This window comes from Ornithodoros turicata, chromosome 10, assembly GCF_037126465.1.
Source record: "Ornithodoros turicata isolate Travis chromosome 10, ASM3712646v1, whole genome shotgun sequence".
Lineage (NCBI taxonomy): Eukaryota > Metazoa > Arthropoda > Arachnida > Ixodida > Argasidae > Ornithodoros > Ornithodoros turicata.
In genome coordinates, this window is record NC_088210.1 from 23,518,235 (window position 1) to 23,543,564 (window position 25,330).

A 25,330-nucleotide genomic window follows, 5' to 3' on the forward strand; every position below is an offset into this window, starting at 1 on the left:
GTTTGGCAACGCTATACCGATGATGTGCTTGTTGTCTCTTCCCTTCAAATTCACAAACAGAAAAGAACATTACACGTCCACCGAACCTCACATGGCAGGCTGCTTGTTACATCTTCACTGTCCGCCGCAGGTTTTCCATTACTATATTTTATGATTCGAGCATCTCGCAGCGGTGCCCTTCTTACGAACTTCTCGAAGCTCTCAGCTTACTCAGTGCCGCAAGTAGTGCGTTGAAACTATTGCAAATTGAAACAGCAAAAACTGACCATTCGTGTAGTTTCCCTTTCTTCTTTTCTGAATAACGCGTCGAAGAGTAGGCAGTCCCGAGTGGCTCGGGACAAACATCTCAATTTTTTTTTTCTTTTACAAATCGAATCAAAGGCTGATCATGGTCACTAACAGTGAAAATTTGGGCGACGCCGTATGTACGAGGTATGTTTGTGCTAGCACATGTACAAGTGGCTTATCCAGAATCGAACGCACGGGGACGTTGTGAAAAAAAGAAAGAAAGAAAAGAAAAAAAGAGGGGGCATTGTTGCTGTTGAGTTGTAACAGCTTTACGTGTCATTACCGACATGTATCTAAAGCTGAAATAACAGTGGCCCCCATATATAGCCGGTGCACAGGAACAAAAAACAAAGTCGCATTACATTTGGTGGGTTAGGAGAGTGTAGGGGGGAGGGTCTGGGTAAATCACTGGCATGGACTTCGACAGTTCATCCGCCCCCCCCCCCCCCCCCACCCAACACTGCGCAACTTCGAGGTGACCACGTAAAAAAAAAAGCGCGCCTGCTGTGCCGGACCATGATGTATCTCCACTAAGACCCCGACCAGAACCTCATCTAACCTTCGACCTCGCGACTAATACCCAGTATCAGCACTTGGAGTATACATGCTCGCGGAGTCCGAGTACGCAACTCACTGAAGGCAACTTCAGCCATTACATATGCGCTGAAGGCTGACAGCAATGCTGTGTTACCAGTGTTGCTCCAACTGAGTCTCCAAAAGGCTTGTGTACACATAGGAGACCGTGACGAGGGAAAGCTACTTTCTCTATCACCATCCTCCTCGCTCGACTGGTTCCCTCTCGCACGGTTTATCTGAGCGTCGCTTTACAGAAAGCGGAGACCATTCACTTCGCAGCTGCATCGACATCTGTCTGGTGTCGACGGTGGTTTCGCTCTCCGTTTCCAGTGCGAGAAGGATACGTGCTTGAAGCCACCAATTGGAAAAAAAGTCAATATGAGTGGGTACGTCGGTGACCTTAGTATCAAGCAAGAGAACGCACTTCAACAGGTGAGACGTAACAAGGATGACACTTTGAAGGCACGAGTCCAGTTTTCCTTTTTTTTTTCTTCCTTTTTTAGCACGGAGCAACACAGGTGGTTTTTGTAGATCGTGAGCGCTCTGCAAGAACAACACGATATGGGAAGCCGTGCGATCAAAGATCAGGAACACGATGTCACTGCAAACGAATATGGCCGACAAGATGTTTACGGAACCGTTATCTTCGGGCACATCCCGGTCTGTTAAAATTCGCCAGTGACGTTGGGCAACGATGTGCGCTGCTCGTCACGCGCGCGATTGACGGGTAACATCAGAGACAGAATGTTTGGGGCTCTATTTTTAAATAGAAAGGAAGTGACGTTCAAAGAGGGGCCATTCCAACACTGTAGTAAATTTGTGGTCTTCATTTTTACTTCAAAATTCGTACAGTGCCGAGGAAAATATGTTTGTGTGCATACTTATTTTTTTTTAAATATTTCCTGTTATAATATTATAGTGTGATGCTTGTCGCAAAATAAGAGCTCGAAGCACGCCGCTGATATTATAGTTTCGTTGTTAAAGTCAGCACATGATTGACTGATTGATTGGTGTAAGAAGAAAAATGGAGACGTTAGCCCTAAACTACTCGGGACTGGCATCTCCAGGACGCGTTATTTAAGGCCCATAGTGATCTCCTTCCTGGCATGGTATATTATCCGTCAATATTTCAGTACGACGCGAGAACACATGTCACTTATGTTCAACACGTGGAAGCCGCTCATGTCTGTTCATCATGTTGTCGCTTGTGAGCTTCCTGCCTTGACACATCCAAATTTCCGACCGGACACTCCCGCTGCGAACTTCCTGCTACGTACATCGCGCTAATTTTTTGCCTACATGCTTCTTATTTTGTGAAATTGTATTGTATAATTCGACTTCTACTGCTTAGAACTCCTAGATACGCCCCGATGTTACGAAATAACCTTCTAGTTAAGCGGGCGCTGCACCCTTCAGCCTATATCGGATCCCCCATACACTTTTAAAATCGTATAGCGCCGCAAAAAATTGCTCAATTTGCGTGTAGAGTACTATCTTGTCTGGTAGATATCAAAAAGAGTTAAAAATTGAGCAGTTCGGTAGTCCATAATTAAAAGCGCTAAAACCCCCAGTGCCGGGGAGCTAAAATAAACGACACAACACAGAGCACCGCGTTGTGTCAGTGGTCGGTGTTGTGTCGTTTATTTTAGCTTCTCGGCACTGGGGGTTTTAGTGCTTTTAATTATGGTAGACATCATTGATTTCTATTGCTTGATGAGGCTAAATTCTCGGTGTTGACCTTACACCCTTACGCGGGTGTAATCGCTTACAAAATAATTCTAATCTCACGAAGTGCTATAGAAAAATGTCCCTAACATCGATGCGTCCAACAATATTTCGTTCACTTCCCACACGACTATTTGTCCGCTAGCCTCGGTCAAGTTGACTCGATAGTTTATCAGAAACTAGCTAGATGCAAGGGAGGGATATATTTATTAGACCAAAGAAAAAAAAAACGGGGGGAAAGGTCAGCCAAACGGGACGTCGGCTTGCTATTCCGCAAAGAAAAAAAATAAATGAAAGAAGAATAAAATAAATAAAAAAGAAAAGAAAATAATTAGGAAATATAGGATAAACAAACAAACGGGAAATAAGGATGAGATAGATTAAAAACAAAGATGCAAAAAAAAGATGACTAACAAACGGTGAAAGAATGATGAGATGAATTACAGAAGATGACTTTACAAGAAAAGCATGAGGTTAATTGAGTTGAATGTGAGAGTGGGGTACTGAATTATGAGATTGCACGACTGGATGACGATGATGACGATGATTGAAAGAAAAAAATGGGGATTGCACGACTGGAGTTCACAGGCTGTTCGTAAGAACTGAATCCAGGGCGCAAGGGTAGATGCAAGGGTGTAGCATAGCGACATAACAGATACGGTCGTACCACGATCCCTGTAGTGCGTCACATCCCATCATCATCATTCATGTAGTTGTTGCTGTATAGTGCGTGAATGGTGAAACAAAGATTGAGGGAGCACGACCACCTTAATACGTATATACACTGGAGTGTGTGAGGTTTATAGGATATGCATTACAGCGATGACCACAGAACACCGGTAACACATTTTGCGGACACGTGAACTTTGTATCGTTGACACACGATACGTTGACGAAACGACATAAGGACGCCTAAATCTGCGGTCTCCTTTGGATACACGAGATTATTATGTTGGGGGCACGAAATAACTTTCCGAAGATACCGTGTGACGTCAGGATTTAAAATTTTTATAATTTCCTTTCCATAGTCAGCGGGGTATCTATGGCAAAAGAGCAAGGGTGCAGGCCAGCTGGTACATGGTGAAAAAAGTTTTTTGGAACCCGAGAAAGGGACAGAGGAGGGACGACACGACACGTTCTCGGGGTATCTATGCCATTAACTTAACAGCAATCTATAGCAAGTTAGGCGTACTATGAAGAATCAACGGGGCAAGATGAAATGACCGACGGCTGTCGTCGGCCGAATGACGGGGCAAAATTAACGCTGTGTGTGACGCCTATTCCAAACAAGTTAAATGCACTTGCACCGCATAAATTATCCCGAAGTCCGTTTCATAATAAGCTTACTACAACAATAGAAGGTGTCCTTGTCGGCAGGCGATATGGGGGACATGATACAGACCACTCGATGCGAACTTCGGAAACGCGCATCAGAAACCGCCTACCCCGTACCGCGTGGTAGCTATCATATCACAGATTACGATAAGACCCACAAGATGAAAACCGCTGAAATGCACATCCCAGCAGTGTCGAAAATTCCGATAATCTCCGGCCTGCCGGATGATAACGTTGAACTGGGTATATAAGGCGATCTGGCCAAAGGGCTTCATAGCTTTGCTCAGTCAGTGCCTACACTCTAAAAACGGGGGGTCGAACTAGCTTGCCTCTAAAAACAGGGGAAGGGGGGGGAGGGTAATGACAGGATAGGCTCGCCGTTGTTGGCCGCACAGAATGGGCGTCGTCACGACTATAGCCCCCCCCCCCCCCCAAAAAAAAAAAGAAAGAAAGAAAAAGAACGTAAAGCAAAACTAAACACAAAGGAAGGACGGACGGATGGAGGATAGAGGAGGAACAGGACTAAAAACAGGTGATGGTGATGGTGAAAGGGCTTGCCGTTGTCGGCCTCACGTATGTGGGCAACGTCACGACTGACGCCCTGGGGAAATGTGCGTCCTGGGCCGACTTCTAGGGGAACTGTGCCGACATATGTCTGAAAGCGTCTGAGGAAAACCCAGGAAAAACCCCAGACAGCACAGCCGGCACCGGGAGTCGAACCCGGGTACCTCCCAGTCTCGACGGCTAAAAACAGGGGGGGGGGGGGGGGGGGGTCGAGGTAGCTTGCCGTTGTTGGCCGCACTCAAGTGGGCATCGTCACGACTATAGCCAAAAAAAAGGAAAAGAAGGTGGGAGAAAGGGGAGTTGAGGACTTCAAAGTGATGTAGAAGCAGGATGACCGGTACTGATGGGACGGAAGCACACTGTAGGTGAGGGGTGCACTAGAGTGGTCTCTCCGCTAGGCCCGTTGCTTGGAGAAAGCGCACGAGGCCGCGAGTTTTTGAAAGTCGTTCCGCACAAGAACCTTCGGGGAAGAGGACTTCACCACATAGCAGGCTATTAGCCAACCACCATCCCGAATGACATCGTTCTGTCCCCTGATTGGTTAAAAACGGGACGCGTACGCCTTTTTTTGGAACACTCATGCAGTTCAAAAAAAAAGGCGTACGCCCGCCGCTTTCCACAAATTGTGAGTGATGAAGGTATCATCCTGTGCAGCTGTTGGCCTTCACCGCATAGCACGTTGTCCGCCAGCCATATTGCCACGAATTATAGCGGTACCGCTTCTGATTCGAAGAGCGAGGGGGGCGTACGCCTTTTTGTAGCAATTTGGATATACGATAATTGCTACAAAAAGGCGTATACCCATGTTTCTATCTCTTCAAATCAGAAGCTATAACCCTACCATTCGTAAGCAGTGGTTGGGGCACAACATGTTATGCAGTGAAGTTCTGTCCTGACAGTGTACACTCTTAAAAATGAACTCACCACATAGCACGCTCCTAACCAACTATCATCCCGGGTGATATCGTTCCCTTCCTTGATTTGTTGAAAACGGGAGGCGTACGCCTTTTTGTGACAATTAACATTTCTGCATAAGTGTCACAAAAAGCGCACTCCTCCCGTTTTCAACAAATCAGGGGAGAGAACGATGTCACTCGGGCTGATGGTTGGCTAGGAGCGTGCTGTGTGGTGAAGTTCATTTTTAAGAGTGTAGTTGATACCGGCCCAGTGCAAAGAGCAACCACTAACTCGTCCATGGTGAAATTAGGACAAATGGGCGTTGTGAGGCTTGTGTTGTGTCTGTCCTTCTGCGTTTAATAGCCTCAGCCATACAACGTTGAAATTAGGGCGCCCGCCTATTTGCTTGGCACGCTCCTACACTGTTAAAACAGAACTTCACCACATAGCACGCTCCTAGCCAACCATCATACCGAATGATATCATTCTGTGTCATAATTTGTTGAAAACAGGAGGGAGGCGCCTATCTGGGACAAGATAATCTGTCCCAGATAGGCGCCTCCTCCCATTTTCAACAAATCAATGCACAGAATGATATCGTTCGGAATGGTGGTTGGCTAGGAGCGTGCTATGTGGTGAAGTTCTGTTTTAACAGTGTAGAAAACCATCATCTCGAATGATATCAATATCTGCCCTGATTTGTTGAAAACGGGAGGCGTACTCCTTTTTTGTGACAACTATGAACAGCACAAGTGTCACAAAAAGGCGTGCGCCTCCCGTTTTCAACAAATCAGGGCAGATAACGATATCATTCGGTATGATGGTTGGCTAGGAGTGTGCTATGCGGTGAAGTTCATTTCTAAGAGTGAACGCTCGCTCTATCAATGCCACGAAATATCTCTCGTCAGGATGATGCGTTCATTCATGGGATGCAACTCAATGGCGCTGTACGCAGATGCCTCAACGCTTACGACAAGTGGACTCTCTAAACTGCGGCCACTGCGGTGGCTCGGAAAGTATGGAACACATCATTACCCAGTACCATCAGTATGGAACATCTTCATTACCCGTACTCTGTTATTGCTTATTCGAAGAGAGAGAGAGAGAGAGAGAGGGGGGGGCGTACGCTGGTTTTCTGTCAATTTGGATACATGATAATTGACACTGTCCCCCTCTCTCTACGAATCAGAAGCGATAACCCTATCATCCTTGGAAATGGTTGGTGCACAACGTGCTATGCGGTAAACCTTTCAAGAACAAAACTTACGGTGTCTTTCAGTCAGCCACGTTTTCGGTGTCTCACTACGGTAGGATTGCTTTGTCCATGGACAGATCCAGCTCGCTCGCCAAAGCCAAGCCCTGTAGGGCAGTGTAGGATTTCAGTCTTAACTACGGGGCTCACCCCCATATAGTATCATCACCAATGGGGTGGAGTACCGCCTGTGGCTACGGAACACCCAACCCCTAATCCTCAAAATAAATTCTTTGTTCTGTGAAGACTCTAATTTCTCTAATTAGTCAATCAATAAACCGAGAACTAAAACAATATCTCTTGACGCTGTGCCATCAGGCATTATAAAATTTCACATCCAGTATGTTCAGGAAAGAACCTCACGACAAGAGGAGACGATATTTCGAACACAGACTGTTCTTCACCATCCTCGTCATTGACAGACATGGTAATGAAACGGTATGGGATGACGTGTTAAAGGGGTTCGTAGGTATTATGGGGCCAATAGGAGAGCGAGATTCATGATGACGATGATATGGGGATGACTTCAATAGGAACAGCGTGCGTCAATGGGGAAAATCTAACTAGGCTTTTACAACTACGGTGAGACGTCCAGTGTGTATTCCCATATATTCACAAGCTTGAACTGCTGTTACTCAAACGCACATAGCGTTCTTGAAGACAGGAAAGAAAGTTTCATGTTTTACTATCAAGTATCTACACATTCTCGGCTGTTATATTTTGTGTTTCCAACGGTGTTCTTCTTCACATCTGTTACAGTTTCGAGAACAAGCGGGCCATCTCCTAGGCAAGGATGACAGCGACTATGCCTGTTTACGATGGCTACGAGGTACATCCGCATTGCTGTTGAAAAGATTTTTTCTATGTTATGGTGGATTCTCTTTGCAGCCAGAAACTTCGATGTACAGCAAGCGAAGAACATGTTGCAAAAGGTGAGATTGCATCGGCAGTATGTTCCCAGAGTTAGCGTCTCGCGTGACAGCTGTCACAGGAAAAATCGAGACTCCGCAACATCTCACGCCGATTTCCTTGATTCGCTTCTAGCCGTTTACAGCTACTGGATAGAGAAAAAGAATTGACTACCTCGGGTGTCCTGAACTATTGATAATTTAATGTGCGTACGAAGTTAGATCACGTGCTCAACAGTCCTGACGCAACTCTGCAATGCAATGCAGTAATAGAGCTAAGTGCAAGCTAAACAGTCGTCAGCAATCGCAAGATATTACGAAATACGTGCACACTTGCGCGGACTATTTTGGGTTTATTTTTCTGTCGCTCAAGTATGGCGACGTCATAAATCCGCGATATTCGTCACAAGTCCTCCGATGGTCGTTTCTCTCTATGCCAAATATAGCGTGGCCTTGTAACTAACTCATAGGCCCATAGCGTAAATCATCTCTTTTTTTTTTCTTTTTTTGCAGCACATGACCGTGAGGAAACAGCAGAACATAGATAATATGCTGAAGGACTATCAACCAAGACCGGTAAGTCAACGCTTCAGAAATGACGACCTTCTAAACTAAAATAAATTTTCGTAACATGTCATTATTACTGCAACTAAAACGGAAGCCTCGAGGTTTCGTAACGAACAGATATTCTATTAATCCGACGTAAACTAATCTACACGTTCATCTGTTTACCTTTCAACGCTGGTAGATGACCGCGGGCCACCAATATCCATTATGACGCTTTAATGGGTGGCCTCAAGGCCGCCGGATTTCTACACGCTGCTTCGACTTTACTCTCTCGTGTTCGAACTTGACAACGCGCGATCACATACGGGGAAATAACCTTGCCAGCTCTAAGCTTCGTCCATATAATACGTAGAATTGTTGTTCCGTAATAACCGGCGGGCGGCACCGGTCAAGGCTCGTTTCGAAGTACCGATCATTTGTTGTCTGCATTAGAGGGACAAGGAAATGAAACACACTCAACGTCTACTTTAATTTATTCTGTGATCTTCCGTTTACTTATTTGTAGACGATGTACCAACGGCGGCAACCAATTTGGTTGCGAGCAGCCCTTTTGCGAGTGAAAAACTGAATGGCTGCAGGCATGAAATTGTTCGGCTACCGTACTAAACGGCATTAAGAAGGCAAATCAGTTACCGTTGTTGGCCACACAGAAGTGGGCGTCGTCACGACTATAGATTAAAAAAAAAAGACTGATGGGGGATGAAGGGTGGAGATACGTGGAGGGTGCGTGAGTTCGTCAGGGAGAGCAAAGTGTTAGAGGGGTCGTTGAGCTATACCCGCCTCCTGCAGAAAGAGAACAAGGTTTCTTGCTTTAGCGGAACGTTCGGCGTAGGACTCTCAGAACAGAACTTCACCGCGTAGCACGTTGTGCTGTTAGGGTTATCGCTTCTAATTTGAAGGGAGAGAGGGGCGTACACCTTTTGGCAGCAATTATCATATATCCAAATTGCTACAAATAGGCGTACGACACCCGTCGCTCTTCGAATCAGAAACGGTATAACCCTACCATTCGTGGCAATCGTTGGCGGAAAACGTGTTATGCGGTAAAGTTCTGTTCTGAGAGTGTGAGTGTTCGAACGGAACATCCAAAGGGTGTATTACCTAAACGAAATAGGTGCACACGTCGGCTTCGTACTTCCAAGGGCACCGACGGTAAATACCTCAAAAGCGAAATTGAGAAAGTGAGCTATAAAGTAGGTTGCATAATCGCATGAACACATCGAAGAGCTCATAGCTAATACTTTATAAGTGTGTCACCGTTCCGTCTCCATTCCAACTACGAGAGCTGGCAAACCTGTCCAATTGTCGGGAGGGAAGTTCTTCTATGTAAATGATAGATCGACGTAAGAATAGCGTAAGGAGGGAGAATATAACAGGAAAGAAAGAACAAAAAACGTGCCCTTCAACGTAAGAGCGGAAACTAATCGCCCAATAATGGCCGTCCTGGTTGCGCAACTCCGAAGAGACACAAGGTGTGAGTCTTGCTTTGGCCTTGCCGACTCAAAACTATTTAATTGTACTGCTCATTTATTTGTTGTTGTTGATTTAATTACACATTGTCCGACGCTTACAAGACGGAAAACGCGAGGTGCATCAACGCGAGAAACTCAAAAAGTTCCGGAGCTGTTCTTCCTCTTCTTTTTCTTCTTTGTTTCGTTATGGGGAATTTCAGGAAAGGCACACAGTCAAGCTGGCCTGCTACTCTTGCTGGTCTGTGTAGTAGGCCGTAAAACATGGGAAATGATGCTCGTCTCGACGTGCGATGTATTAGCGGGGGGGGGTGGTATTACAAGTAAGCTGTCATTCAACTTGAATAACGTGCGTACGGGCAATAAAAAGCCATCTGTCGTTGACAATAGGGTACACTGTTCTCATCTGCCATTAGGGTTATAACGTTATCATTGTCATGCTTTCTGTGATGCTTGGTTATAACAAATCTCTATTATAACCAAGCATCACAGAAAACATGACTATACATTCTTTGAAAAAAAAAAAAAGGTGGAGCAGTTACAACTTTTAGGAGGTAATAGCTGTCGCAAATGTTGTGCCTACACTCTTAAAAGTGAGTTTCACCACATAGTACGCTCCTAGCCAACCATCATTCCGAGTGACAACGTTCTCGTCCCTGATTTGTTGAAAACGTGGGGCGGAGCCGATTTTGTGACACTTATGATGTTCACAATCGTCACAAAAGAGGCGTACGCCTCCCATTTTCGGCAAATCGGGGAAGATAACGATATCATTCGAGATTATGGTTGGCTAGGAGCGTGCTATAAGGTGAAGTTCATTTTTAAGAGTATAGGTTGCAAAGTTCTAGCTGCTACCTACCTATGATAGGGTTACCGCTTCTGATTCGGTGAGCGTGGGCAGGCGTACGCCTTGCAGTAGCAATTTGGATATATGATAATCGCTTTTACCACCCTTTTACACTCTTTATCAGACGCTATGTTGAACTGAGTGATATCTACAGAACCTTGTCACACCCTTTTTTTCTTACAGTGTATAACACCTCTCCATTCTTTTTTTTTTTTTATATCTCATCTCATCTCTCATGGTTATGTTTTTCTTGGTTTTGTTCTACTATCGCGGTGCACTATTACCTAGGCTATTATACGGTTGTTCATGGGCACTATCAAAATAAAATTTGAATTGAATTGAATTGAATTGAATTGAAACGAGTGCGAAAAGAGCAGAGAGACACGCTCCGCCTGGTTGCTTCTTCTTCATACACTGAGTCCGTGCAGCAAAAAAAAACTATGCGCGATAGTTCACAGTGCGATGCACAAAGTGTGATATTCATTATAAATCGGCATTAACCTTCAAATATGTCCGACCAGCGTAAACTGTAAAACTAAGAAGGCAACTTGCAGAACGTAGCACGCGGCGGAACTTCTGCCCTGTCAGCAGCGGCTTCTTTTTCTTCCACTAGAATATTCCATGGGGATGTCACTCGTTTGAATACACAGTTCTGCTATATACACCTCATAGCCGGGGAACAAACTGAATCACGATATGAACGTGGACGGCAAACTCAATGTACTAAACACGTGCTTCTCTACGTTTTTACTTTAAAAAAACATGTTCTATTTTGACGGGAACAAGTCTCGCAGAGTCTCTGTTTAGTGCAGCACGTGAGAAACCAGCGGAAAAACACATCAGCAGCTGTTAAACACGATCTGTAAACATGTTTTCCGTACACTCGTTAAAAGGTGCATATTGGGCACTATACCGGGAAAACCTTAGCAGCGCAGCTCACTTGCTCAAAAAGAAGAAAGAGAGAGAGAAAAAAAACAAAAAGACACAACGTGACAAGAAAGCAGTGACTGGGGTTTTTCTGTCCGCGCTTGTTTCATGCGCTGTGGGATTGATACAAGTAAATACATGCAAACAACTTCATTCCGCACCATTTGCTCCATGTCTTAGTTCTACTTCCGAGCAGCTGCTGCTAAGTCCCCAGAGCGAAAATCTACAAAGGGAGACCTTCGTTACCGACAAATAGAACATGCATGACCCGAGCGCGTTCCTTATAAAGACGGTGCTACCAATGTATTAGAGAGGTTTAGCAAACCGTTGATAATGTGGTTTGCGTCGAACCGTATCAACCGGAACCAATCAGTGGATAAGATTCTGAGTCACACACGACTGTGATTGGTTCCGGTAGGCAAGATAACCTTACCAATGCTTTGCTAAAACTGCCTATTTTCTATGTTACTCTATAAGCACCGCACAAAAAGAATCAAACGGACTCGTTTGGTCGTAACGTTCATATTTTACGCTCAACATATACTTCACCACATAGCACGCAGCTAGTCAACCATCATCCCGATTGACATCGTTCTTCCTCCTGATTTGTTTAAAACGAGGAGGGGGGGGGGGGGGGCGTACGACTTTTTGTTACACTTTTGCAGTCATTTAATGGTCACAAAAAGGCGTGCTCCTTGCGCTTTCCACAAATTAAGAGTGACGAACGTATCAATCTGTACAATGGTTGGCCTTCAGCGTGCTATGTCATGAAGTGCTGTTTTAAGAGTTCATATTGCACAAGATGATGCCTTCATCCCTCCTGATTTGTGGAAGGCGCAGAAGGGCGTATAACGTTTTATGACAATTAACTTAACTGCATGAGCGTCACAAAAAAAAGGCGTACGCCCCGCGCTCTCGCCCAATCAGGAGCGACAATGGTGTACCGTTCACCGCATTCCACGTTCCCAAACAACGATCGTCCCGAAGCAACGTAGTTATCCCATCCGATTTGTTGAAAACGGTAGGCATACGGCATTTTGTGACACTTGTGCGGTTACGTTAGCTGTCACAGAAGGTCGAACGACCCGCGCTTTCCACTAATCAGGAGTGACACTGGTCCACTCTTCTCCGCATTCTACGGTCCCAGCAAACCATCATTCCGAATCAACGTAGTTCGCTCCTCCCAGTTGTTGTCGGGAGGCGAATGCCTCTTTGTGACGCCTATACAGTTACGTTAATCGTCACAACGAAGGCGTACGCCCCGCGCTTTTCACAGATAGAGAGAACGACGTCGTGCAGGGGGCGGAATGACTGCCTAAGGAGCGTGTTATGCAGCAAACTTCTGTCCATCTCTTTTTTTAAAAGAGTGCTCGCTTTTTTGTATACATGACATTCACGGGTAAGCATAAACAAGCCCCCCCCCCCCCCGCAACTTCCGGTGCCACGAAGACTTCCGGTCCTTCCGCGTCTAAGGACATCGGAACCAGCCGCTATGCCGAATTATATCTTTCGCTTTCCTGATTGGTTGACAACGGGGGGCGTACGCCTTTTTGTGGCAATCTGAAGTGCCAGAAAAAAGGCGTATACGACACTCTCTCTCCTCAAATCAGAAGCGACAACTGTATCAATCGGCCCAGTGGTTTGCCCGGAGCGTGTTTGCTGTGAAACCGGATGTCGTTTTGGCACCATACCGGAAGCGGTGAAAACGGCATGTACACCACTAACACCATTTTGATTTCAGTTCATCAAAAAGAACCTCATTGGTGGCTGGTGTGGCTTCGACAAGAACGGAGGTCCCATCTGGTTATATCCTTTTGCCGGACTCAATGTCAAAGGTGCGTGCTAACAAACTTGAAAGTCAATTCATTGCAGTTTCGTCTCGCGTTAAAAGTTTATCTCATTTGGACGCCATTCTGAAGCCATGGCGCGAATGACTGGCTGTTTAAAGTGTTTCCTTCATTCAGCTCTCCTTCGCGGAGCGAGCAGCGCGGAAATCCTGAAGCAAATGACGTACCGCTGTGAGCTGAGCGTCAAGCTAATGGAGGAACAGAGCATGAAGGTAATTACCTTGCACTCAACACTTTACACTCTTAAAAATGAACTTCACCGCATAGCACGCAACTAGCCAGCCATCACCTCGAATGATATCAATATCTGCCCTGATTTGCTGAAAACGGGAGGCGTACGCCTTTTCTGTGACAATTATGAACAGCATAAGTGTCACAGAAAAGGCGTACGCCTCCCGTTTCCAGCAAATCAGGGCAGATAACGATATCATTCGAGGTGATGGCTGGCTAGTTGCGTGCTATGCGGTGAAGTTCATTTTTAAGAGTGTACTTCGAGCTCGCAACGTTGAGAGGCATTCGTATAGGGATTAGAAAAATACTGAACGGACTATAGAGCAAGCACTGCGCAAATCTTTCGATGTTTTCCTTAAAGTGGTGGTGGTGGTGGTAGCGCTGAAAGGACTCACCGTTGTCGGCCTCACAAAGGTGGGCAACGTCACGACTATAACGCTCTGGGGGGACTGTGCGTCCTGGGCCAACTTCAAAAGGAACTTTGCCGACATATGTCTGACAGTGTCTGAGGAAAACTCAGGAAAAACCCCAGACAGCACAGCCGGCACCGGGATTCGAACCCGGGTACCTCCCAGTCTTGACGTGGCATGGCCTGCGCGCTAACCACTGAGCCACGCAAAGCTTGTCCTTAAAGAGACTTCCTGCAAGACCCTAATGTATATCCTTGCATTATCTGCCGTCCAGTTCCTTTCGGGCCAGTGGCAAGCTGAGGAACTTAAAAAGAAAAGTGACTGGGAGTGACGTATGTTCACCAAGTTCAGTTTAATCGGAGTCGAAAGTCCCCGGAAGTTCTTTTTCCAGACATTCAACAAATAGTACAGATTGGCTGTGCGTATCTATACGACATGTGACACGCTTCTCTAGAGTTTCTAGCCGCAAGTAATTCGTACACTGTTAAAACAGAACTTCACCACATAGCACGCTCCTAACCAACCATCATACCGAATGATATCATTCTGTGCCATGATTTGTTCAAAACAGGGGGGAGGCGCCTATCTGGGACAAGATAATCTGTCCCAGATAGGCGCCTCCTCTCATTTTCAACAAATCAATGCACAGAATGATATCATTCGGAATGATGGTTGGCTAGGAGCGTGCTATGTGGTGAAGTTCTGTTTTAGCAGTGTACCGGCAGTGTCGCATGCTAAAAAAGGCATAGCAAGGGGGAAGGCTGCCAGTTCTGAGGACAACGACAACAACGGCGCTTTTCGTGCTGTGTCACTGCGCTTGAATTTAAAATAATGGCCCCTCCTTCCGAGTCAATTTCTTTCTCAGGTGACGCAGTCGCATATGTAGTGCCTAAAAGTTTACAAAGTTCTACCTGCTACCTACGAATGATAGGGTTACCGCTTCTGATTCGGTGAGCGAGGGGGGCGCACGCCTTTTGGTAGCAATTTGGATATACAATTGCTTTTACCACCCTTTTACACCCTTTATCAGACGCTATGTTGACCTACACTCTTAAAAGTGAACTTCCCCGCATAGCACGCTACTAGCCAACCATCGTCTCGAATGATATCGTTATCTGCCCTGATTGGTTGAAAATGAGAGGCGTATGCCTTTTTTGTGACAATTATGAACCACATAAGTGCCACAAAAAAAGGCGCACGCCTCCCTCTTTCGACAAATCAGGGCAGATAACGATATCATTCGAGATGATGGCTGGCTAGGAGCTTGCAATGCAGTGAAGTTCATTTCTCAGAGTGTAGGTGGTAATTATAGAAGTTACCACCTTTTCACACCTTTTTTTCTTAGAGTGAGTAGTGCATGCCTTTAAATAAAATTACATTTTCACCAGTTCGCGAAGACTACTTTCTCCCTATTTTGTCTCTCTCTTTTTTTTTTTAAAGAAATCCAATCAATGAGAGTCCTGTTAAGGTTTTAACACGGCAATTTTTTCCTTATATTCCTCTTTTAACCACACTCTTAAAAATGAACTTTACCTCATAGCACGCTCTTAGCCAGCCATAATCTCGAATCCTATCGTTATCTGCCCTGATTTGTTAAAGACGGGAGGCGTACGCCTTTTTTGTGACACTTATGCTGTTCATAATTGTCACAGAAAAGGCGTACCCTCCCGTTTTCAACAAATCATGTCAGATAACGATATCGTTCGAGATGATGGTTGGCTAGGCGCGAGCTATGAGGTGAAGTTCATTTTAAGAGTACACTTGGCGTTGATATAAGGTGAATTCTATCCGCAGCTGGGACGTAACATCGAAACCCACACGTGCATCTTCGACTTCGGCGGTTTTTCCATCATTCAGGCGTTCCAGCCTGACGGTGAGCCAGACGCTTAAGTGCCCATATATAGCGCCATCTCAATGCTATTTGTATTATAGTGCTCAGTCTGCTATCGGGATTTATTAGCCTCTACGAAGCCAACTACCCAGAAAGGATGCAGGAAGCGGTCGTCATTAATGGTAAGGAGAGCCGGCCTTGACTTGTTCCCCCACCCCGCACTTCCTCCGCATACACAAGAAAAGCGCCAGCGGAATAAAAGATTATGACGTCGTATCCGTATCCGTCGCAAACACAGACAGGCTACTTCAGGCGTCGAGGAAAGAATCCTGTATGAGTGAAAAAAAAAAAAAAAAAAAAGACCTTTTCGTTGCGGTCGAGTGGTTCCCATCAATGCAAAATCGGGCGACGCATCACAAACATCTCGCTATTGTTTACTCGAATAATCTTTCCCTTCAATATTCTTTATATACTCTCCGCGGATAATCGCCCTCGACCCTTATTATTAATGGAGGAACCTTGCCGGTGTTTGTTTTGCCTTTTTGCGCCGCTTATTTTTAAGGCGCTTCGGCTCGCTTATTCTCCACATGGGCCGTTCAAAAAAAAAAAAAAAACTTAACGAACCTCGGGGGTTCCTAAAATACCTCCAGGTGATAACCATCTGACATTTAGTGTCAGCTGTACGAAACAGCCAGTGCGGTCATGTGCACTATATGGAGGTCACTATTTCGGGCCGCTCAGTTCCAAGAATCACGGCTCAGCCGCCGACTTCTTTTAGGAGCCCTCTTACCTGCGACACAGCACGATGCATGTTTAACCCGCATAAAACGATGCCCGGTTATTAAGACATTTTGTGCTTTGGATCGCACTTTAGGGTATCGCAGTTTCGAAGGGTCGCTCTTCCATTCATTAATACTATCGCTGTTCATTGGCTGTTCCAGCTCCTACGCTATTCACCGTTCTGTTCAATCTGTTAAAGCCTCTACTGAATGGAAGGACGCTGCAGAAGGTATCCATCTTCGGAAAGGGTAAGATTTTGAACATCACGTCCAGTACACATCAGAAACGAGACGAAAATAGCGTTAGAAACGCGTAGAAAAAAACCAGGAACAACGGTAGCTTACGTGGGGCAGCTCTCGAGGTAAAGTATAGGAAAGTCGAACAACACTTTGGAGAGTGTTGCGGCTATCTTCACAAACAACAACATATTCACAAACAACAACACATTTCTTCACGTATACCGTGACAACAGGCTAACACCGATCGTCCACTCCCCAAACAGTCAACCGAACCGCTCCCAGACGACGGTAGAAAGCAGGCCCCGCTGCTAACGCAGCTCTGCTTTTATCACCACCCGTCGTACGCCCCCAAAATGCATCGCAGACACGAGTACACACTGATAAGTCCTCCCGACATCGTTGATGGCCACACAACCAAAAAGATAAGATACAAATGGAAGCGCTTGTTCCCTCAGTGTTAAGAACTTTTACTACGCAGTTCCAGAACTTATTATGGCCACTTAGAGCTACTGGAGCCTCGATTAATCAAATACTTCTCCCACCTATATATAGGAATGCGTTATTTATTTTTGTTGTTCTTCTTTTGTACCATAACTTTATTGGCTTGGGAGAACCTCAACGGTTGAGCCGTAGAGGGGGCGATTGCATCGGAACGTCCGCCGTTCGAAGTATACGCTGACGTGAAACAGAACAGTCGCTTATAACGATGCTTATGCTTATGTTATATTTTCTTTTTCTTCAATTTCACACCCCTTTGTATTTATGTTGTACTTCTATTTAACCTTTTGTATCACAATATATTCGCGTGTATACTTACATTCTTTCTTTGTACCGTTCATTCGTTCTATAATTCTTTCCGCCTGCTCAGATAACTGGAGAGAGTTCCTATTGGAACGCATCGACAAGGATCAACTCCCGGTACACTGGGGCGGCACAAAAACCGATGAGAATGGAGACCCCATGTGTTCTTCTCTGGTAAGACACGGCGCATTCATAATTACACAACGAGACATCTGTTTCTGTGCCGACCTTTATAGCAAACGCAATGCAAGTGATGCGGTGGACGTGAAACACACGAGTATTCGCACAAGTAACATTCCCCAGAATATTCCATCGGAAGATGCGAGAAATGTCATGCCTTTCCGCTACAAAGTATGCACGAGCGTTTAACGTCACGTCTTTTCGTGCACTGCTCACCGTGCACTCTTAGAAATGAACTTCACCGCATGGCATGCTCATAGCCAACCATTATCTCGAATGATACCGTTATCTGACCCGATTTGTTGAAAACGGGATCCGTACGCCTTTTTTGTGACAAATATGAACAGCATAAGTGTCACAAAAAAGGCGTACGCCTCCCGTTTTCAACAAATCAGGGCAGATAGCGATACCATTCGAGATGATGGTTGGCTAAGAGTGTGCTATGCGGTGAAGTTCATTTTTAAGAGTGTGGGGAATAGCCCGCAGCGCAGCCACAAGATATTTCGTAGCAGACGACACAAGCCGTAGCAGACGACATGAAAAGGTGGAGACACTGTCGTCTGCTAGGTGCCCAGTACGGTACATCACTGCTGATATTCCGGCACCGTGCTGAAGCTAAACCTAAGATGCGGCTAAACTTTTGCCCCGTGAGCAGCCCCCCCCCCCCTTCTGGTTTTCTTCCGCTAGAATATTCCGTGGGGATGTTCCTCGTTAATAGTTGATAGCGCTTCAGCCGGGCAAAACTAATCCACAGGCGGACTGCTGTGGTTGTCTTGCGAAATATGAAAAGTGCCACGAATATCCCGAAATATGCTGCGCCACAAACCAAGGTATACTCATGCCATCTGCGTGGTGCCTTCGCAGCATCAGGCGTAAAAGTGTCGCTTGTAGCGACAGAAGTCGATCCGTAACACGCGACAAAGACAACACAAAATTACGCTTCAAAAGAGCTCCACACCGCACCGACCTGTCGATTCTTTACTATACTTGAATGCAATGTCTTATACTAGCAGAAATTTGTCCAAGTGTTTGCAGAAGTACCTTTGTATAGAGGTTCCTCTCTTGCAGAAGTCTTGGAAAGGAAGTACCTTCCTTGCAGAAGCACAAACTACAAAAGCAAATATTGTTGCCGTTAAGATCACTATAATCTAAATACGCCGCACTTTTACAGCTTCATCGTCACAGTAAGCTTGCTACGTGCGGACGCACGTACCAGAGTAGATATCAAAAGAAAAGCATCAAAATCACACCCTTACTGCTGCCTATACTGTACACAGGTGATAGCATAGCAAGGTAGCATCCAAGGCTGCTATGTGGAAAGCTTTCGTTTATACACATTTGTGCCACTAAGACAAATTATTAAAACTGAGCTTCACCGCAACACACTCGCATCAAACCATCATCCCGAATTATGTTCTTTCCCCTGATTTATTCCACGACCTACTAGGTTATGACGACCATGTCATAGGCACCCCTTCCCAGCGCCGCATTTGGAAGCTAGCGGTGGCGCTACTCATCGGCTCGGATATTGCTTCAACTTCTACAATACTTTGTACTTCAGTTTATCTTAGTAGTTTTGTACCAGCGGTGGATGTCCCACGGAAGATGTTTCATTTGAAAGTTGATTATCATCATCATTATACGCGTTTTCATAGGAGTTGTTGCTGTCGTCTGCCATGGTAGTCGTACGCCCGCTTCTGCGCGTTCAAAATTGAAATTTCCATTGTCCAGTCACGACGTAGATGTCGCGGGCCGATGAGTAGCGCCCCTAGCGGATCGTGCGGACGGGCTCCTCATAGGGGTTGCCGATTATGACATCGTCGTTATAATTTAGTAAGTCGTGATTTATTCAAAACAGGTGGCGTACGCCTCCTTGCGACAGTTATGCGGTTACGCCAAATGTAAAAAAAAAAAAAGGCATATGCTCCGCGCTCTTCACAAGAGTTTAAACGGTATCATTTTGTACATTGACTTGCCTTCCGCGTGCTATGCAGTGAAGCTCTGTTTTAGGAGTGCAAGGAATAGATGGGCATTTTACTTGTTCCGACGTCGATCTTCGGTTCAAAATAGCGCGGCATTATTGGAAACATCTTCTGTTCATAATATATACTATATGTATATACCCATTCTTTTCAAGCCGTAATATGTATAGCCACGATTGGATATATACGCAGACGACAGGTCCAGGTCCTTGAAGTCCGCACCACCACACGCGAGCGCGACAGCTTCGAAGAGGCGTCTTTCACAAACCCTGTTGCCCTTTGACGGTCCCTCAACTTTCGAACTATCCATAAGATCAAACTGCAAGCACGGCCCGCACCACGGTGTTCACTTTTCACCATGTGGCTCTGGTTCTTTTGAATTCCAGATAAACGTCGTCACCCCTATACTGGAAGAAGAGTACAAAGGGATCCGTATGTCAAAAGCGGATGAAGTGACCTGGGTGACTGTGGAAAGACGAGCGGTCCACGAAGTTCCAGTCGAGGTTGCAAACACTGGAGACACACTGTGCTGGGAATTCGAGACAGAGCAGCACGACATCGCCTTCTCCATTGTCCGCCGGTCGGCTCTCGACGATCAAGAGGAAGAAGAAGAGGAGGTGCATCCGTGGGAACGCCTTGATGCCCATATCCGAATGCAGGAGGGCAGCATCATCTGCGATAAGCCAGGAACCTGTGAGCTAATTGTCATATAGCATACAACGATACAGCATTGTTGTCCTACACTCTTAAAACAGAGCTTCACCACATAGCACGCTGATGGCCAACCATTGTACAGAGTGATACACTCTTGATTTGTGGAAAGAGTGGGGCGTACGCCTTATTGTGAAAATTAACATTTCTACACAAGTGTCACAAAAAGGTGTACGCCTCCCGTTTTCAACAAATCAGGGGAGAGAACGATGTGATTCGGCATGATGGTTAACTAGGAGCGTGTTATGTGGTGAAATTCATTTTTAAGAGTGTATACACTCTAACAACAGAACTTCACCACATAGCACGGTGGAGGCCAATCATGGCACATAATGATACCTTTATCACTATCTATTTGTGTAAAGCGCCGAGCGTACACCTATTTTGGAACTGCATAAGTGTTCCAAAAAGGCGTACGCCTCCCGTTTTCAACCAATCAGAAGGCAGAACGATGTCATTCGGGATGGTGATTGGCTAAGAGCGTGCTACGTGATGAAGTTGTGTTTTCAGAGTGCGTTTTCAACAAATCCGGGGAAAGAACGATGCCATTCTGTATTATGGTTAGCTGCGCTTTTAAAAATGAACTTCACCGCATAGCACGCTCTTAACCAAACACCGTCACCCCAATGACGTCGTTCTCGCCCCTGATTTGTTGAAAAAGGGGAGGCGTACGCAGTTTTTGTGGTAATTATGAACAGCATAAGTGTCCCAAAAAGACGTACTCCTCCTGTTTTTAACAATCAGGGGCAGAACGATGTCATTCTGGATCGTATTCTAAAAACAGAACTTTACCGCATAGCACGCTGTGCGCCAACCTTATATCCAAATTGCCACAAAAAGGCGTACGCCCCTCTCTCTCCTCGAATCAGAAGCGATTACCCTATCAGTCGTGGCAATGGTTGGCGCACAGCGTGCTATGCGGTGAAGCTCTGTTTTTAGAGTGTAGTTGGCTAAGAGTGTGCTTTGTGGTGAAGTTCGGTTTTTAAAGTGTAGACGAGTGGAAGCTGTTGATTGCTTCGTAATTTACTTTCTTTTCCTGAAGGTGTGTTGTGGTGTGAGTCATCTAGATATTTTGGGGGGCAGCAGATAACACTTTGGGCAAAAGACAGACACCACCACGGCATGACCACGCAGTTCTCGGCCAAAAGGAATAACGCTTCCCCTAATCCAGCCACTCCATTTCATAAGTACATGCTGGCAAATCGGTTCAGGTCGAAGAGCAGCCTAGAAATAGCGAATCAACGTGTTCGACATCCACATGTCCGTAGATAAAATGGAAGGTAACAACGTGCACTGCTCGAAATCTAAACTGGCGTGCTATATATCTCATGAGCTTTTGTAGACGAGCCTACACGGTTTTTGGTTTTTCCTGCGACGTTCTGGAAAGCTACCAGACAGTTTTAGTTGAAGCGTACGCAACCGCCTCCCGTACGTAAAAAATAGTGTGTTCACACTGCACTTTAAGAAAAAAAAGGGGAGTAGAATGGGGAGTAATCGCAGCTTCTAGCCCCTTAAGCTGCAATTACTCCCCATTTTAGTCCCCTAACCCGGACATTTACTCCCTAGGACTGCAAATTGTCACTGAACTTCGCAAATGGTCTTCCGAACGCAACAGCCTATGTAAATATGAGCTCTTGGTCAATTTGATGGCCTAGGCCTTTATATATCAGCCAATTTTCCACCCACACACAGTAAAAGACACAGTTAGCGCTTCTTTCTTCTTAAAATGTGCCCTATGTATGTCGCCAGATTGTATATCGCACGATATATCACGGTTGACGGTTTAATTAAAAGTATTTTCATGCATGCACACGAATTATGTAAATGGGACTCTTAGAACAGAGCGCGAAATGCAGTCTTCACTCTGTGACATTGATTTACTCCCATGCATTTACCCCGAAAGGGACAATTTTTTGTGGCAATGCATTTAGTCCCCAATAGGAGTAAAATTACTCCTTTTTTTATTACAGTGCGCATGCGCTATACGCAAAGCCACGTTCGGCGCATGCGGAGTGTACACCCGCTCTATCATTGCGTACGCAGTACTGAGACCCCCTGCTATCTTGAAACCTCTTTTCACTCGCAAGTGATGCATTACGCGGAATTTTGCGATAGTATGTTTTAATAATTCTTTGGTGTCGGTAGGCTTTGCTCAAGACGTTATTGCTTTGTCTGCATTACGTCGTAACCCAAGATTATCCGACGTTCATTTCCAGATGTACTGAAGTTCGACAACATGTACAGCTCCTACCGAAGTAAGAAGTTGGGATACGTTATTCATGTGGTGCCCACAGCGTCGGACGACAAAAATGACGTTTCGACTGATCTCTGAATGCTGAAACGACAAATACGGGACCTTCATCATACACCCTTTTGTCAGAGGGATGTTGTGACGGGACCCACCGTCTAAGCGTCTGCGCATATAGTCAACCTACACGTCCTTCTCGTACATGGCTCATGTACCGAGAAATTGATTGCACAGAGCTGTATTTTTCGTTCGGCATAGAACTACTTTGTAGCGCCACTGTGTGGCGACTATAAGCGACATCTGCAAATGGTGTCTTACATCCGTGTCCGTCGATAACGCGTGCAGGACACATCCTACAAGCGCGAGGTAAGCTCAGCGCACGGTCCTTTCTTGCTCAATCGCGACATGTTTGGCGTACGGCCACACTCTATGAAAAAAAAGGAGTAAAATGGGGAGTAATTGCAGCTTCTAGTCCCCTAGACTGCAATTACTCCCCATTTTAGTCCCCTAACCTCGAAATTTACTCCCCGGGACTGCAAATAGTCACTGAACTTCACAAATGGTCTTCCGAATGCAGCAGTCTACGTAAATATGTAAGCTTGGTCAATTTGATGGCATAATGCTGGTATAACTCAGCCACCTTCACACTTTTCCACCAACACAGAGTAAGAAACAGTTAGCGCTTCTTTCTTCACAAATTGTACCCTATGTATGTCGCAAGGTTTTATATCAGTCGATATATCACGGTTGACGGTTTGATTCGAAGTATTTTCATGCATGCACACGAATCATGTATCTGGGACTCTTAGAACAGAGCGTGAAACGCAGTCTCCACTCTGTGACATTCATTTACTCCCGTGAATTTACTCCCTAAAAGGACTATTTTTTGTGGCAATGCATCTAGTCCCCAAAAGGAGTAAAATTACTCCCTTTTTTTTTCTTACAGTGCAGGGTCCACCTAGGACACCTTGTATTTGTACGATTTCCCCAGAATCGCGTGTCGTTTGAGGGATCCCGTGCGGGGAAAGAACGGGACGTCTTCTACACGAGCAGATAACGTAAAATTTTTTGGGGGAAGGCCGTCTCCGGCCATCAAACAACAACAACAACAACTTTATTTTCGGCCTTGGAGAGTGGGGAGTTTCATCGCAACAGGCGATACTCTACCCCAGTGCTTGGTGGAATGGGGGGAATAAAATAACGAGCCCCTTTACAATAACGATCGAAGTCCGATGGTGTCCAGAAATGTCAGAAGAGCTTTGAGCGCAGAGCGTTGCTGGGCTGGATTGGGCCAGGGACCAAGCAATCCGGCCCGGACCGCAAGGGACCCAAGCAAGGGACCGGCCATCAAGATTGTGATAACACTTCATGAAACAAAGAGAGAATGGGACTTAATCGCTATTAAACTCGAATCCTCCTTGGCAAATGGCACTATCAGCTCCAAGAAGAACGCAGACATCAGTGAGAAAGGATTGACTTTCCTCCTTTACGCGTTATCTAATGTTTTATATTTATGGTCTTTCTGGTTTCTTATTATCTTTGTCCGACGGAAACTTTCGAATTGCCTGTTCGGAAATTCCACAGTCTGTTGCGTGCTGTGAAGACGTGAAGACATCTTTTATGTACATAATACTTGTAATATGTATGTATGTATGTATGTATGTACTCTGTGCCTTGTATATGTACTTTTATGGACATAATACATGGTACTTGCAAAGCGTGATAGCTGTTATGCTTCGTTAGATTTGATTACATTATGCTTATTATTAATATATGTGGTAAGTTATCGTGTGGCCAACAGGAGATGTCTCTTCATTCTTGTGCCGATTAGCCACGCAAACGAGAAAAGACGACCTCGGTTGCTGGAGAGGAGCACGCGGACTACGGTGATGGGAAGCGCCATCTACGGAGAGAATCTGCAAGTTTTCATTGAAGTTTGCCGCTAAATTACGCTGACCGAGGGGAAAAGCAATCGTAAACCATGATAGTAAGTGCCGACGGGGGCCGAAGTATAACTACAAGATGACTAATTACCTAAATTCAATAGTTAACTCTTTAATTAGGGGATTTCGATCAAAAGCTAGATAGTAGAATGTGAGATAATTATCGTTGAAAGCCATTGCATATTCTGAAAATCCTGAAACCCGCGCGTGGGGTGAAATATCCATCGCCGAATACGCAAATAAGCCGAAACCCAAGCCGCGCGCCTCAGGAGCGCGCGCCCTTGGCCGTAGGAGGTTTATCTGGGACCCAAATCCGTTAACCAATCCAATCCGTTAATAGACCAGTCCCTTCTCCAATCATCTCCACCGCTCCAAAGCACGTGAGCCGTCGACGTGGAATGGACGCTGTTCTTGATTCCGCGTCGACGCGGTTTCGCCCCTAGCCGACCAATATCCCGAATGACATCGTTCTCTCCCACGATTTGTTGTAAACGGGAGGTTGCGCCCTTTCGTGATACTTACGCAGTTACATTAATCGTCACAAAAAGGCGTGCGCCAAGCGTATCACTCCACAAATCAGGTGGGACAACGGTGTCATTCTGCGCTATGGTTGGCATTCAGCGTGCTATGTGGTGAAATTCTGTCTCAAGACGAACGAACGACGAACTCGTGCACCCTCACCGCATCCGCATCCTTCATCCTCCTCTATCCTCCATCCGTCCGTCCTTTCTTTGTGTTTTATTTTGTGTTCTTTTTTTTTTTTTTGCTATAG

The 25,330-nt window shown here is 45.6% G+C and overlaps 3 protein-coding genes across 3 annotated transcripts in view; 1 reads left to right on the top strand and 2 right to left on the bottom strand.

Annotated features, from left to right (window-relative positions):
• The window catches only part of LOC135371108 (protein ABHD15-like), a 121,956-nt gene extending 104,967 nt beyond the window's left edge, over nt 1–16,989 (bottom strand). The window contains exon 1 of the mRNA XM_064605118.1: nt 16,799–16,989. The gene's annotated coding sequence lies outside the window, so the exon portion shown is untranslated. The remainder of the gene's footprint in view (nt 1–16,798) is intronic.
• LOC135371105 (SEC14-like protein 2) lies at nt 1,100–24,338 on the top strand. The gene is made up of 12 exons (XM_064605114.1): nt 1,100–1,296; nt 7,397–7,466; nt 7,526–7,569; nt 8,059–8,121; nt 13,097–13,190; nt 13,320–13,414; nt 15,638–15,716; nt 15,776–15,856; nt 16,616–16,702; nt 17,562–17,668; nt 20,043–20,349; nt 22,584–24,338. The coding sequence occupies exons 1-12, from the start codon at nt 1,243–1,245 to the stop codon at nt 22,697–22,699; spliced, it is 1,197 nt and encodes a 398-aa protein (XP_064461184.1). The 5' UTR covers nt 1,100–1,242; the 3' UTR covers nt 22,700–24,338.
• LOC135371106 (two pore potassium channel protein sup-9-like) overlaps nt 18,781–25,330 on the bottom strand; it is a 32,740-nt gene continuing 26,190 nt past the window's right edge. The window contains exon 4 of the mRNA XM_064605115.1: nt 18,781–20,329. The gene's annotated coding sequence lies outside the window, so the exon portion shown is untranslated. The remainder of the gene's footprint in view (nt 20,330–25,330) is intronic.

Coding starts and splice junctions, on each gene's coding strand:
- LOC135371105 (XM_064605114.1), top strand. CDS start 1,243: ATGAGTGGGTACGTCGGTGACCTTAGTATCAAGCAAGAGAACGCACTT. Junction 1,297..7,396: donor AAGAGAACGCACTTCAACAG/GTGAGACGTAAC, acceptor CATCTGTTACAG/TTTCGAGAACAAGCGGGCCA. Junction 13,191..13,319: donor TGCCGGACTCAATGTCAAAG/GTGCGTGCTAAC, acceptor TCCTTCATTCAG/CTCTCCTTCGCGGAGCGAGC.